Here is a 15,359-nt window from a genome sequence, read left to right on the forward strand (position 1 = left end):
AAGGTTGTTTCCCTTGTGTGGACCTTAAATTTGTCTTCTGAAATGTGAAATGTTGGAGTAGACCAGAGTTTCTTAACCTTAGCACTATTGATATTCTGGGCCAAATAATTCTTTGTTGTTGGGGGCACTGTTCTGTGCATTGTAGGATGTTTAGCAGCATCCACAGCCCCCACCCACTATATGCCAGTAGCATCCTCCTCAGTGGTGACAACCAAAAATGTCCTTGGTATTGCCAGATGTCCCTAGGGGAGGGGCAAAATCAATCCCAGTTGAGAACTACCTGAGTAGACCAGTGCTTCTTAACCTTTTATGAGTCATGAATCTCTATAATCATCTAATGAAAGCTATGGACCTTGTTCCCAGACCTCGGGTTAAGAAATTACTGGATTATATAATCTCTGAGATCCATTTTATGTCTTAATTTTATGACACTTATTTCAGGTTTTTGGTATTATGTAGTGTTTAAGCATACTCAGCAAAGATAATGATTTAGGTTGCATCCCCAAGTCACACCTATTACTTTGGTTATATTTTACATGTGGAACACATTAATGACAGTAAAACCAAGTACTAAATGTTATTCCAGTGCTATCGATGGTTCTCCATGCCTTGTACACAGTAAATTGCACTAAGCACACTCAGCAAACAATATGCAGTTTTATCATAGATCCATCCACATATGCTGGTTTAATAAGAGCTATAGCAGATCTTCTTTGCACCCACCAGAATGGCTAAAATTAAAAATGTTGAAATTACTGAGTGTGGAACAACTAGAACTACTATACATTGCTGGTAGGAATGCAAAAATAGCACACTTTGGAAAAGTCTTTGCCAATACCTACTAACAATAAATATACATCTAGATGTTGACCAGAATTTTCACTATTAGAGAGAAATGAGTGCGTATGCCCACTAAAAATTATAATTGGATTTTTTTAAAAAGCAAGAAGGTTGGGTTAGGAAAAGATTTCTCTAATAGTATACAAAAACACTGAACATAAAAGAAAAAGTTGATAAATTGGACACTATTAAAATTAAGAACTTTTTCATCCTGGGAACCTCCTGTTAGTGAGCACTGGAAATGTTTTACCATAAACTTGCTATGGCAAATATATAAAACACAACACATTTGTTTTCCCTAGGATTTATCCAGATCTGCAGTGGATGCAGTGAATGAACGGATATTAGTGCTTATGACATACACTGGATGTGGAATCTCCTCCATTTTTCTGGGAGTTACTATAGTGACATATATAGTTTTTCAGTAAGTTGATAGAGTCTTTCTCTGAATAAATTTAACTTATTTCAATGGATGTTGTGGTCATTACAGCCTTGTTAATTTCATATTAATTTCATAAGAGGCTTCGATTCATCACAATAGGAAGAAGTCACTAGATGGTGAAGCAGACAGGTTAAAAAAGAAAACAACCAAGGCTCCTCTGAAAAAAAGATTATAATTGGATTTTTTAAAAGCAAGAAGGTTGGGGTGGAAAAAGATTTCTCAAATAGGATACGAAAACACTAAACATAAAAAAATGATAAATTGGACATCATTAAAATTAAGAACTTCTTTCATCAAAAGACATCATTAAGATAGTGAAAAAGAAAACCACAGATTGGGAGAAGATATTCACAATGCATATATCTGACAAAAGACTTGTATGTAGAATGTATAGAAATTTGTACAAATCAAAAAGCAAGAGACATATAATACAATTTATAAATGAGCAAAAGACTTGAACAGACACCTCACAAAAGAGGATATCCATGCCTAACTCTAATTTTTACCCACATGGGTAATAAGCATATAACGACATTCTTGATGTCATTACTCATTTGAGAAATGCTAATTAAAACCACAATTATACTTCTCTGTACCCACCAGAATAGGTAAAATTAAAAATGTTGAAATTAGTGAGTGTGGAACAACTGGAACTACTCTACATTGCTGGTAGGGATGCAAAAATAGCATACCTTGGAAAATTCTTTGCCAATACCTACTAACAATAAATATACATGTAGATGTCAACCTGAATTTTCACTATTAGAGAGAAATGAGTGCATATATGTCCACTAAAATATATGTACAAGAGTATTCAGAACAGCTGCATTCATAGTGGCCAAAAATTGGAAACAACCTCAATGTATATTAATGGTTGACTAGATGAATAAATTGTGGTGTACTCATGAAATGAACTGCTTCACAGTGATAAAAAAGAAGGAACTACTTCTATACAATACAACATAATATCTAATTCTCATAGACATAAAGCTGAGCAAAGGAAGCCAGAAAGAGAATAGAGCATACTGTATGGTTCCATTTATATGAAATTCCAAATACAGAGGAAAGTAAATCTATGGGAATAGAAGTTAGGATATTGGTTACCTCTAGTGGGGGGCATTGAATAGGAGAAGAAGTGAAGAGCCTCTAAAAAATTGAAAACATTTTACCTCCTAATCTGGGTGGAGGTTCCTTAGGTATATCCATATGTAAAGATTCATTGAGTTGTGCTCTTAAGATTTGTGTACTTTACAATTTATCTCAGTTAAAAAAAACCACATACACACAAAATGAAAATTGCAAAATTTAAATTAATAAATATTTAATAGAAATAAAAAAAGAATCAAATGGAAATACATATCTTTTTCTAATTTGGAAAATACTGAGTCAGTTTTCACAAAGTACAATTGAGATCACTTAGTGAAATTTAAGATCACATTTACATGATGCCAAATCTCTGGATCTTTGGAAATATCTAAGTAACTACTTCAAATGGTTTCCATAGTCATCCTGCTATTTGGACACATGTAGATCCAGCCTTAATTTGGCTGAAGGAGTGATAATAAAATGGTATATCCAGGATTCTCCTTCTTTCTTTCTTTCCCAAAAAGAAAAATAAAAAAAGGGGACTGCTTAGCTAAGAGTGGCTACTATTAATCCTGTTATTGAAGGTTACTGTATTTAGGCTACTTTAACTCTTCCTGAAAAGAGAGATGGGAGGAACTCTAAAGTTCAGTACATGTAAGGTGATATGAGTAACTTCATTATAATAGGCATTTCTTTCATTCTTTCACTTAATGTGCAAATAAGGCTTGATTAAAAATAGAGACCCTGCCTAATTAAACATTGTGCCTTTTCTTTCAGTAAACTTCGAAAAGATCATCCTTCCAAAATCCTGATCAACTTGTGCACAGCACTACTAATGCTAAATCTGGTATTTCTGGTCAATTCTTGGTTGTCATCATTCCAGGAAGTGGGACTTTGTATTGCAGCAGCAGTGGCACTTCATTACTTTCTGCTCGTTTCTTTGACATGGATGGGTCTAGAGGCAGTACACATGTATTTTGCTCTAGTCAAAGTCTTCAATATATACATTTCCAATTATATCCTTAAATTTTGCGTAGTTGGTTGGGGTAAGTATATCTGCCATTGTCCTTGATGTCCTTGATGTCTTTGATGTTTTAAGCCTGTGTCTTTCTAACTCCATTAGACAAATTATTCAGGACCAAATCTGCTATCATAAGTAAGGAATTAAGGATTGTCTCACTGATATTTGGGCATACATCTCTTTTTCTGCCTATATTGCTCTAGAAATTCAACTTTTAACCTCTATGGTAAGGAATTAGTCCACAGATATTTAATGAGCACCTGCCTATGTACTGTACCAAATGCTGGATCTACAGTCATGGACTGTCAGATCTTATCTTTCCCTTTATGGAATTTACAGTCCCAACAAATGCTTACTGATACAAAAGCCAGCACTTAGGTAGAATTTACATGCACCAGAAACTGTTCTAAGTGCTTTACATACTTATTTAATTTTCACAATATCTTTATAGGACAGGTCCCATCATTAATGCCATTTTTAATAGATGAGAATATTGAGCCACAGAGAGATTAGGTAATTTGCCAAAACTCTCACAACTAGTATGTGGCAGAACTGGGATTTGAACCAGGGAGTCTGTCTCCATAGTTTGGACTTTTAACTTCTATGATCTAAACATATTGCTTAAGGGACAGGGAAAGGAATAGCAATATGTGAAATGGTACTCGGTCAGACATGCCCTGAATTTCATCACACCTCATTACTGTCACTATCACTGCTGCCCTCTTGAAGAAGCCAAGAATGGAACTCGACATGAATATTTCCTAAATTAAATGTCATTTTATTGGTTTGCTTTCATGCTTTCCTAACTAACATGGTCAGCTCAACTCCTTTCCCCACACCCTTCCCTCCTTCATCTATTAAAAACAGATTTGGGGTTCAGAAAATGTGTTGGACACATAGGAGAAGTATATTAAGTGGGCTGTATAGGATACAAATGAAGACAGATCTTATCTTCCACTGCCTTTCTAAAGACAATAGCTTCCTAATTAGCTACTCATCCGTTTAATGAGTTCAATAACATAGTACAAACTTTTGTTGGATACACAGTCAGTGCCATCGTATATGCTAATGTGCAGACCAGAAACAGGCAAATACTAAACAAAGCATAATCAAAAAATTGTTTTGGAGATTTCAGTCAAGAAGGCGGAGTAGGTAGATGCTGTGCTGGCCTCCTAAATTACAGAATAGCATCGTTGGGAGCCACCTGAAGTCTAGCTGAATAGAAGTTCTACAACTAAGGACATACAGAAGAAACCACTTTGAGACTGGTATGAGGGGTGGAGATGCATAACAGCCTGATCCCACACTCATGTGTGGTGGTTAAAAATCAGGAGGAGTATCTCAGCTGTGTAGTTCCCCCTGGAGGAGTGAGGGGTCCCAGCCCTACCCAGACTCTGTAGCCCAGGGTTCAAGTGCTGGGAAGAGAAGTCCCCACAACATCTGGCTGTGAAAACCAGCAAAGATTGTGGCTGAGTTAGACAGAGGACTGCAGAAGTCCCACCCTCTCCTCTTAAAGGGCCACTGAATGGACTTACCCTCTGATAAACTCTCTCTGAGCTCCAGCACTGGAGGAGCAGCTCAAAAACTGCCAGTAACATATGGGGAGGAACTGACTTGTCTGGCTTCATGGCAAGGGATGAAGGGGCAGCTTTCTCCCATATAGCCCTCCCACCTCCCAGCATGCAAATGTAGGCAGCCGCCATATCTGAGTCTCCATCAGCCTGGCTAACACTGGTCACCCTGCCTCTTGATTCCATAAGACCCTGCCCCGCCCAACTCGTAGGCCCACCCAAGCCACTTCCAGTGGCTTTTCCATACAAATGGCCTGTCTTGGCTCATGCGGTGGACTTTCATTAAATCTCTCAGAGGTTCACAAAACTCAAACAAGTAACATCTGGCCTTGGCAAGCCTCATATCTGTTGCTGAGCAACCCCAAGCCAGGCAGTAGCAGCAGCTGGCCTCAGTTTGTGGCTTGGCCTCTCGAATCACATCCAAGCCCATTGTGAGTAATGGCCACCTGCAGACTGCTTGGTGGTTCATGTCCAGTAGCTCTGGGAAGGGTACAGGCTGAGGCTGATCTTGGCCTGCAGTTGGACCACTCCCAGGAGGCACCGGCCTGCATTTCTGATGGCTGGCTTCTGTCTGAGCTGGAGTACTATCCAGGGCCACATCCAAGGATGACACACTCAAAGGCTGAGTTGAGAAGGCACCAGAGCCAAGACAAAGCAAATTCTGCTACATTGGGTCAGCTCCTGCATAACACCTCCTCAGTTGTGGTCACCTACGAGTCCTTATAACCAATCAGCCTGAAGATCAATCCCTCCATTGATGTGCAAATAGCAAACAGGGCTCAACTACAACAGAAGGGAACATATAACCCATACAAAGGACACACCTGGAGCACCTGGCTCAGGTGACCAGGGAGACTGCACCACTGAGCCCCACAGGACACCTACTGCATAAGGCCACTCTACTCAGACAGGAAGACTTAACAGCTCTACTTAATACATAGAAACAAACACAGAGGCTGCCAAAATGGGGAGACAAAGGAACAAGTCCCAAGTGAAAGAACAGAACAAACTCCAGTAAAAGAACTCAACAAAATGGAGACAAGCAACCTACCAGATGAAGAGTTCAAAACACTGGTTATAAGGATGCTCAAAACACTGGTTATAAGGAGATTAGGGGAAGAATAGATGAACTCAGTGAGAACTTTAACAAAGAAACAGAAAACATAAAAATGGAGATAGAAAACATAAAAAAGAACCAGTCAGAAATGAAGAATATAATATCTGAGATGAAGAGCACAATAGAGGGAATCAAAAGGGTGGATGAAGCGAAGGATCGAATCAGTGATTTAGAGTGTGGGGTAGTGAAGGACACCCAATCAGAACAGCAACAAGGAAAAAAATCCAAAAAATAAGGATAGTTTAAGGGGCCTCTGGAACAACATCAGGCATACTAACATTCACATCATATGGATACCAGAAGAAAAAAGAGCAAGAATTGAAAACCTATTTGAAGAAATAATGATGGAAAACTCCCCCAACCTGGTGAAGGAAATAGATGTACAAGCCTAGGAAGCTCAGAAAGATCCAAACAAGATGAACCCAAAGAGGCCCACACCAACACACATTATAATTAAAATGCCAAAGGTTAAAGAGAATTTTAAAAAGCATTGAGAGAAAAGCAGTTAGTTACCTACAAGGGAGACCCCATAAGACTATCAGCTGATTTCTCAACAAAAGCTTTGCAGGCCAAAAGTGATGAAAAGCAACAATCTACAAACAAGATTACTCTACCCAGCAAAGCTACAATTTAGAATCAAAGGAAAAAGAGCTTCCTAGACAAGAAAAAGCTAGAGTTCATCACCTCCAAGCCAGTATTATAGAAAATGTTGGAGGGACTTTTTTAAGAAAAAATAAAAAAGGAAAAAGATGAAAAATATAAATAATAAAATGGCAATAAGTGTATATCTGTCAACAATTACTTTGAATTTAAATGAATTAGATGCTCCAGTCAAAAGATAGAGTGGCTGAATAGATAAAAAATAAGACCCTTATATATGCTGTCTACAAAAGGCTCACATCAGATCAAAAGACATACACAGACTGAAAGTAAAGGGATGGAAGAAGATGTTTCATGAAAATATAATCAAACAAACAAACAAACAAAAAGCTGGAGTAGCAATACTTATACCAGACAAAATAGACTTTAAAACAAAGGCTATAACAAGAGACGAAGAAGAATCCAGTAAACCTACCTTTGGGTATTTATCTGAAGAAACCCAAAACACTGCTTCAAAAGACCATGTGAATACATATGTTCATTGCAGTATTATTTACAATAGTCAAGATATGGAGGCAAACTGGGTGTCCATTAATGGATGACTGAAGAAGGGATAGTACATGTATACAATGGAATATTTCTCAGCCATAAAAAAGAATGAAATCTTGCCACCTTCAAGAAAATGGATGGACCTAGAGGGTATTGTGCTGAGTGGAGTAAATTGGAGAAAGATGGATGTCATATGACTTTGCTTACATGTGGAATCTAAAAAACGAAATAGCTAGAACAAATTTAAAGAACAGAGTTATAGATACAGGGAACATTTTGAATGGTTGCCAGGTGGGAGGGAGAACAGGAATATGGGTGAAAAAAGGGAAGGAATTAAGAAGTACAATTTGTTGGTTACAAAATAGTTATGGGGATGTAATGTACAGCATAAGGAATATAGTCAATAATATTGTAATATGTGTGGTGTCAGATGGGTACTGGATTTATTGGTGTGATTACTTTGTAAGTTACATAAATGTCTAATCACTGTGTTGTACACCTGAAACTAATATAAGCCAACCATAATTAAAAAAATATATATACATAGATGTATGTATGTATATATATACATACATGTATATATACACACATATAATATACATATATATGTATGTGTGTATGTATATATATACATATATGTGTGTGTGTGTGTGTGTGTGTATATAATTTTACTACACTTTGGAATCCAAAGCCAAAAGCCAGTCAACACTCTACCCTTTATGCCTGGCATCCTTCATCTCCAGGCAACCAGAATATTGAAAAATGTTCTGGAAGAGGCTTCGCAAATAATTGAAAGAGCCAATAACCCACATATGGCTGAGAAGGAGCTGTAAATCCTGGCCTTCTTCTTTCCTCATCATCATTCATTCTCAGCTTCCTTTTTAGACTTCATTTGCTCCTGAAATGTTGGTGTTCCCCATTCTTATCTCTTTGATCTTCTCATTACACACCCACTACCTGGGGTACTCAAAGAGGCAGGAAAGTCTAAGATTTGGTACTTTGGAGGCAGGAAATACTTGGGGAGTGTCAAGTACCCATACAAGCCAAGGCCAAGGCCTGACCGGCTTGACCAATAAAGATACAATGAGCCACTTACAGATTTAGTTTATTGCTTACATAGATGGCAAAAGGAAGAGTAGCAAAAGGTGCCGGCTCCCAAGTCCTTGTCCCGCACGCCGTGAAGAAGGACACCAAAACAAAAGAGAACAGATGCCGCTACATGAGTCATTGGAGTCCTTGCTACCGAGGAGCCAGCTCTAAACTGAAGCTATGCAGTTTTATGTTCTGCAGCTCTGTCCTGATGGGGCAAGGTACAAAGCCCCACACCTCCTCATAACATGGGAGGCAATGAAAAACTCTCATGACAGCCTCCCAGGGTAGACAGAGAGGCAAGTAGGAGATGGCCTTGGAGCATCTCCTCACATGCCTGCCATCTTCTTGAATTTGCAGAGGATCATAAAGCATTCTGCCAAAATTCAGATCAGCTGTTGTTCAAGCCTTGCCTGTGTGGATACTTGCAAGGTTGCCAGGGAGCTAATGCAGAGCCATCCCACTACTGGGAGTTTACATATTAGACAAATGTAATTAGCTGTAAGGAAAATTAATGTTAGCATCTGCTTATGTTTGAAGTTCTGTCTTCCTAATGCCAAAGCAACCTGTTGTAAAGGTTTTATTCCTTCATTTAAATTCTTGTCCAAGGCAGTAGATTTGTCCACATTTAAAAAATGACAACCAGCAGGGATTTTTTTTTAATTCTCAAAGTGTAGAAACAGCTTGGAGACTGCCTTACAACTTGCATCCTAAAAGTGAGGCCTCCCTCCATCCCTCCCTCTGGCCTCCAACAGGTAGTTTTTCACATATCTATTTTGTGATAGGCACTGTGCTACATGAGTGAAATACAGATCTGAAGGGATTATCCTGGTCATCACAGAATAGGATAGTGGAGGTTTTCTCAAGATGCTCAGCACTCTGGGATTTTGAACAGCTTTTTACAAAACCTCTAAATTTGTGCAGGTGTGATAATGCTCTTAGTTTAGGAGAAATACATTGTTAGAAATAAAGAAATTATTTAAGTTTTGTAAATGTGCATGAAATTGGATTTTTAAACCCTGTGTCTATATTCATGTCACGCTTGACCACTTTGAACTGATTGCTTTATTATAGTCCAGCTGAATTGACTGGTCACTAACTGGTTGATCTAGTCAAAATGTCAAACTAGTAACGAGTGTGGAAATAGCTCTCCTGTCAAAAAAAGCACTGAAGGCTGCAGCTGATTGCTTGTGCCCTTCGTCCAAGGTGACCAAGACAAAAAGATACCAGAAAATAAGAGGCAGTATTGAATAGAGAAAAACATTAGTGGCGCATCCTCTGAGAAAAAAGGTTTGATACAATCTTGCATCCTGATGAACTCAATACTTCTATTGCCAAGTTGGTTTTTGGTGCTCGAGCTATTTTTAATAACCAACAGGTGTTGTATTGGAGCCATTGGCATGCTGTTTAGTGTAGCAGATTAAAGAACTCCTAGAAATGTTTAACTTGAAAGAATTTACAAACATTTTGCAAACAATAGTATTTTGATGGCCGCACATCTGTGGTTCATTTAAAGTGTTTTCCTTATTGGCTCCCAGAGTCCTTGATCAGGATCTTTACCTTTGACTTGTTTACCCACTCTAGGAATCCCAGCAATTATGGTGGCAGTCGTTCTCAGTGTGAAGAAAGATTTGTATGGAACTCTGAGCTCCACATCTCCTTTGTAAGTACCAGCATCTCTGCTTCTCAGATGATTATGATCTTGACCATCAGGGTATGGTGGAGTGTTCCCCGCCTAGGACTTGGTCTTGATGCTGGCTTCAGGGAAGACTCAGTCTTAGACTTTCTGGCCTAAATATAGTCATGGGCACACTCGTTTAATGATTAGATGCTGGGCTCTGTGGGACCTTGGGCAATTTACTTTATTTTTTTATGTCCATTTCATACTCTGTAAAATGGGAATAATAATGTTTACTCTCAATGTTGCATGCAAATTAAAATGATCTTATGTATCTAAAGTGCTTAACACATGGCCTGTTCCATGGTAAGTGCCATGTAACTGGCAGCTATTATAATTAGAAAGCTTGCCGAACTTGAAAGGAACTGGAGTGGCCACTACAAGGGAACACTGAGACAGGCTGGAAAACATTTTCTACTTTTCAACAACAAAGGTCTTCCCTGAATAAGACTCCACAATATTTCTTTGTAAATTGACTCAGCTTTGCTGTCCTATTGTTTTCCTTTTCTGTTTCCTTTGTTCCCCTCTTTCTCTTTCTTTCTTTCTTTCTTTCTTTCTTTCTTTCTTTCTTTCTTTCTTTCTTTCTTTCTTTCTTTCTTCCTTTCTCTTTCTTTCTTTCTTTCTTTCTTTCTTTCTTTCTTTCTTTCTTTCTTTCCTTCCTTCCTTTTTTTTTCTTTTTGAGATATTTAGTCCATATCTTTGGTTTTCTCATCCATAGTCACAAGAAAGGAGCCAAGCCATTCACTTACTCCACTTCTTTTATAATCCTGTAGATCTTTACCATGTAGTTTTTTAGACTACACAATCTCATTTCTGATTGTTTTTTTACTTACCCATACCCATTTTCTTTAGTATTGCCTCTTGAATACTTTTTCACTATAAATTTCCTCTCTCACTGGACTGGAATCAAATGTAGGAGGTCTTGCCCCCTAGACTCCTCCATTTTTTATGTTGAGATGACAGCATCCAGAGGGTCAAAATTCTATTGCCTTTTCCAGCAGAGGCTTCCTAATTATAATTCCTTGTTATCCTTCCTTTTTCTCCTTTTCTCTTTCTTTTTCATCTCATCCTCCATCCTCCCTCCTTGCATGTTTTGTGACTTAGAGGGTTTCCCATTATCAATCCAATAGTTATTATTCTTCAAAAAGCAAAAGCAAAACTAGAACAAAACCAACTCCATGCCCCCTGAAAACAGCCTTGTCATATGTGAAGTGGTTAGTAAGAGGAAGACAGCTCTAAGAGTTTTTTAAAATTATATTTTGAGGAAGTAATAAATGTATATAGTACAAAATTCAAATGTATAACAGGGTAGAGGATTAAAAGTAAGCCTGATTTCCAACCCCCAATTATCCAGTTTCTCTGTATAGATCTTCAATTCCAAATTCCCATTTGGGTTTGTTACGCAAATGTGCGAAATTGAAGATTTATAAATATACATTCTTTGGTACTTAACAATATGTCTTGGAGATGATTTTCCTATCCAAACATATAGTGCTGCCTCTTTTTAAGTGTTCTATAGCCTTCTTTAAGGCTGAAGATGATATTCAAGGAACTCTAAGTACTATACTCAATTAGGGAAATTAAATGTCTTTTTCTCCCCACTGCCTCCCAAGACACTCATACACAGACAAACAAACTCACACATATATGAAAGTATCTACACTAACATGAATGATATGACCACACGAGTTTTTCCTGGTTCTGGAAAAGAAGTCTCAGCTAAGCTGACATACAGTTAAATTAATGAAGCTTGCTTACATTGAAAAATCAGAGTTAATACCACCAGTAATTATAAATGTTATTAGATTGAGTATCTGTTCTTATGAATCACCACATATTTCTTATTTAATAAAAATGTTAGAGCCAATAATCACCCCAGTGGCCAGTGTTGATTTCTGTAATCCAAACCTGTAGCTGTTGTGGGAGGTGTAAAATATACATCCTATTTTAAAACAGAACAACCAGAGCAGTCCTCTTTTTGTTGCATTTTCATTAACTCTGATAATCTCATCATTGTTTTATATAACATCCAGAAAAAAACGGTCATTGATGATACTATTTTCCTGTGATATTTATCATGCAAAGCAAAATTTATCTTCCAAATAAAGCTCAGATGTAAGGTGAGGAGGCCACTTAGGGGGAAATACATAATTTGTTTTTATGCTGTTGAGGAAGAGAATAGCCTCCTAGGCACTTGAACTGAGAGGTTTCTGCACATGTAGGGCAGAAATATCCTCTGGGATTTCTGACTTGACAATGGAAAGAAGTCTCAGGAGATTGAGATTCTAGTCCCAGCTCTGTTCCTGTGAGTATGAGTGAGGTCTGTCAAGTTGGCGCAGCTCTCTAGTTCCAGGTGTTCTCAATTGAAATGAAATCAACTATGGGATCATCAGAGTCTCATTGAAAAAATATGAGCTTATGTTTCTGTATCTCACAAAGGTCTTCTCTGTTTTATCTCTTACAGTTGTTGGATTAAAGATGATTCTCTCTTTTACATCTCAGTTGTAGCTTATTTTTGCCTCATATTTCTCATGAATTTTTCCATGTTCTGCACTGTTCTTGCTCAACTGAATTCCATGAAATCTCAAATCCCAAAGACTCGGCGGAAGATGATCCTCCATGGCCTCAAAGGCACGATAAGCCTGACATTCTTACTTGGCCTCACCTGGGGGTTTGCTTTTTTTGCCTGGGGACCTGTGAAGACCCCTTTTTTGTATCTTTTTGCTATATTTAACACTTTGCAAGGTAACTGTTGCTTCTTTGTACTTTCTGTGGCTACCTAGACCATCACTAAAGCTTTTGCTTCTTTGGTAAATAATCTAATTTTTAAGGGATTCGAAGGAGAGAGAGATACTCTAAAAGGTTTCAGCTGTCAATGAGTTGACAGGAAGCCATTGGAAACATTAGCTAGATCTTAGGGATTCGTTAAATGAGCCCAGTCTCTCTTAGTCAGGGTTGCAGAGAGAAGCCTAGATAGCTAACCCAACTCCAGCTAGTTAGCAATGTCTGTATCAAACACTGATTAACAATTCTTACTGTATTGAATCAACACTTTATGCTAAAAAGTGTACAGATTCACACTTGTGTTTACATTTTGAAGTGCCCAATCCAGTTACAATTACTGGAAAGTAGAAACATTAAACTTTTGACCCAATAGACCTGGGCTGCATCAGATATCCTAACATTGTGAAAAGGAGCTAGGCTAGGAAATTGTAAAGTCACAGAGGAATGAAGGCAAAGAGCAAAGAGCAGTGTGTCAAGGCAAGAGGCCAAATTTCTAGTCTTGGTTTGCTACAAATCAATTTTGAAAAAGTCGCTACAACTGCTTGAATTAGATAATCCTAAACTAATGGTTCTATAGCTCTTTAATCTCCTTCCTATTTTCTGGTGAAAGGAGTAAATGATAATTAAGCGATTAAGTAGTAGGCCAAAGATGAAATGAGAAGTAAAAGCTAGGGGTCTGGTTAATATACCTCTGAGTAATTATCGATGTTAATTTTAATCTTATTTTGCCTATTAAAAATATTAGAATGAAGAGGCATGCAGAATGATTCCAGGGAATTTCAAACTCTACCCCATGCTCTTATCCTCAAGTTTGGCAGAGTTGACTTGGGCTACTGTGGCAGGCTAGAAGTTGATTTGGGCAGTCCTTACTATTCTTAACTATTTATTCATTCAATAAAACCCTTGACCAGGATATAGTCCATTGGTGTTCCCATAGGATGCTCCAGCAAAAAAAGGGTTCTGTTTTCAAAGAAGTTTGGGAAATGTGGCAAACTACATTCCCCCATTCTTGAAATAGCACACTATACATTAGCATGGTGAAAGCTCTGAGAGATTCTGTTGGAAAAAAATACCTTTAAAAATTTGTTTTAACCCAGTATTAAAAAACTTTAGGAAATTTGTCATTATGGTTCTTAACTCCTGAGGAAACTTGAAAAATATGAATTGGTATACAGTTATATGCCAGGCATTTGCAAGGTGCTACAGGGAGATGGGGGTACAATCTAGAAGGAGGCATAGTTTTTTTTCATGTTTCATATATTTATTCAGAAGGCGAGTCCAATTCCCTAGAATGAAGTATTTTTAGCATTATGAAATACAATGTTTTAAAATATTTTCCCCTGCAATTCTGTTTACTAAGATTTTTATAAGACTGAAGAGGTTCTCTTATCCAAAATAATTGATGCATTCAGGTATTTTGCATGATGTCTGATGTGATCAGTAATAAAAAGTTACAATGAAGTAGTAGCTCTTGTAACCTAAAAACAACAGGTGTTTTCTTTTTCTGCACAGGCAGCTATAATGTTATCAGGTAGTAACTGTCCATCTGAAAGAAAGTAGTCATCTTTTCTTTGATCAATTAGTATGTCCAGTCGGGAACCTGGATAGGACTTCTCAAGATGGGTAACATCATAAGCCTTCCATTTACTTTGATCTGTTCCCAAATATCCACTAAAAGCCTTTTTGCCTCAAGGATAGAGTGCTGGATTGCAAATTCGAGCAAATGCTGAAACAGGTTTGTATTTTCCAGGAGTCTTTAAAGCATAAATCAGAGCTCCATGGCTCACATGGAGTGGCCCAAAATAGATATCTTTGGGGGTCTCCTGGAAAATTGGCACTTATGAGTTGGGGAAGCTCCTCTGTTATGTAAGAGTATATTCTGTAGTTAGTCTTCCAAGGATCTTCAGTGGCATCCACATAAAACCCAGCAACAGTGCCAAAGTCCCAGCTCTCATCTCCTCCTTTACTGTTTTCAGCCACAAGAGCTGATATCTGGAGCGATAACAACAAGGCCATGTTCTGAGGCAGCTTGATGATAACCATATTTTGATATAAAATTGTGTTCTGCGTAAGTTAACCCAGACAGCCAATATAGCGCAGGGAATTTTCCAGTTTCTGCCTTTGGTCACAAGATAGCAAATTTCATTTTGCAGTTTACTTCAACTTTGTAAAGCTCAAAAAGCTGTAATCCCCCGAAACACATTTTCCTGGAAATCTGTGTTAATGCCATTTTTTCCTGTCCAATTGCTACTTGCTTTTTTTTGTCTGCACCAAAGGGTAGGTGATTCTCCAGCAGTAGCCAAGGCATAGTTTTTGCTGTCATGTCTTATAATTTAAGAAACCATTCCCTGTCTATGGTCATGCTATCCTGAATGTGGCCAATCTCATCTGATCTCAGAAGCTAAGCAGGGTCGGGCCTGGTTAGTACTTGGATGGGAGACCACCTAGGAATACCAAGTGCTATAGGTGTAAAAAAAATGCTTCTGCAGCATATCAAGGAATAGCTATAAGCACAAAAGAAAAACTTGAGTTATCCATTAGAATTCTATCCAAAATATCCTTTTTAAAAGAAAAAAAAGAAA

At 37.9% G+C, this 15,359-nt stretch overlaps 1 protein-coding gene and 2 pseudogenes across 1 annotated transcript in view; 2 read left to right on the top strand and 1 right to left on the bottom strand.

Annotated features, from left to right (window-relative positions):
• The window catches only part of ADGRG4 (adhesion G protein-coupled receptor G4), an 81,924-nt gene that overhangs the window by 60,653 nt on the left and 5,912 nt on the right, over window positions 1-15,359 (top strand). The window contains exons 17-20 of the mRNA XM_016127491.2: window positions 1,143-1,264; window positions 3,146-3,414; window positions 9,900-9,978; window positions 12,458-12,738. Of these exons, the coding sequence (XP_015982977.2) occupies window positions 1,143-1,264; window positions 3,146-3,414; window positions 9,900-9,978; window positions 12,458-12,738 (751 nt within the window). The remainder of the gene's footprint in view (window positions 1-1,142; window positions 1,265-3,145; window positions 3,415-9,899; window positions 9,979-12,457; window positions 12,739-15,359) is intronic.
• LOC107501385 lies at window positions 14,142-15,007 on the bottom strand (annotated as a pseudogene).
• Window positions 15,128-15,246, top strand: LOC118608555 (annotated as a pseudogene).

The sequence above is a fragment of the Rousettus aegyptiacus genome, unplaced genomic scaffold (genome assembly GCF_014176215.1).
Source record: "Rousettus aegyptiacus isolate mRouAeg1 unplaced genomic scaffold, mRouAeg1.p scaffold_m13_p_9, whole genome shotgun sequence".
Lineage (NCBI taxonomy): Eukaryota > Metazoa > Chordata > Mammalia > Chiroptera > Pteropodidae > Rousettus > Rousettus aegyptiacus.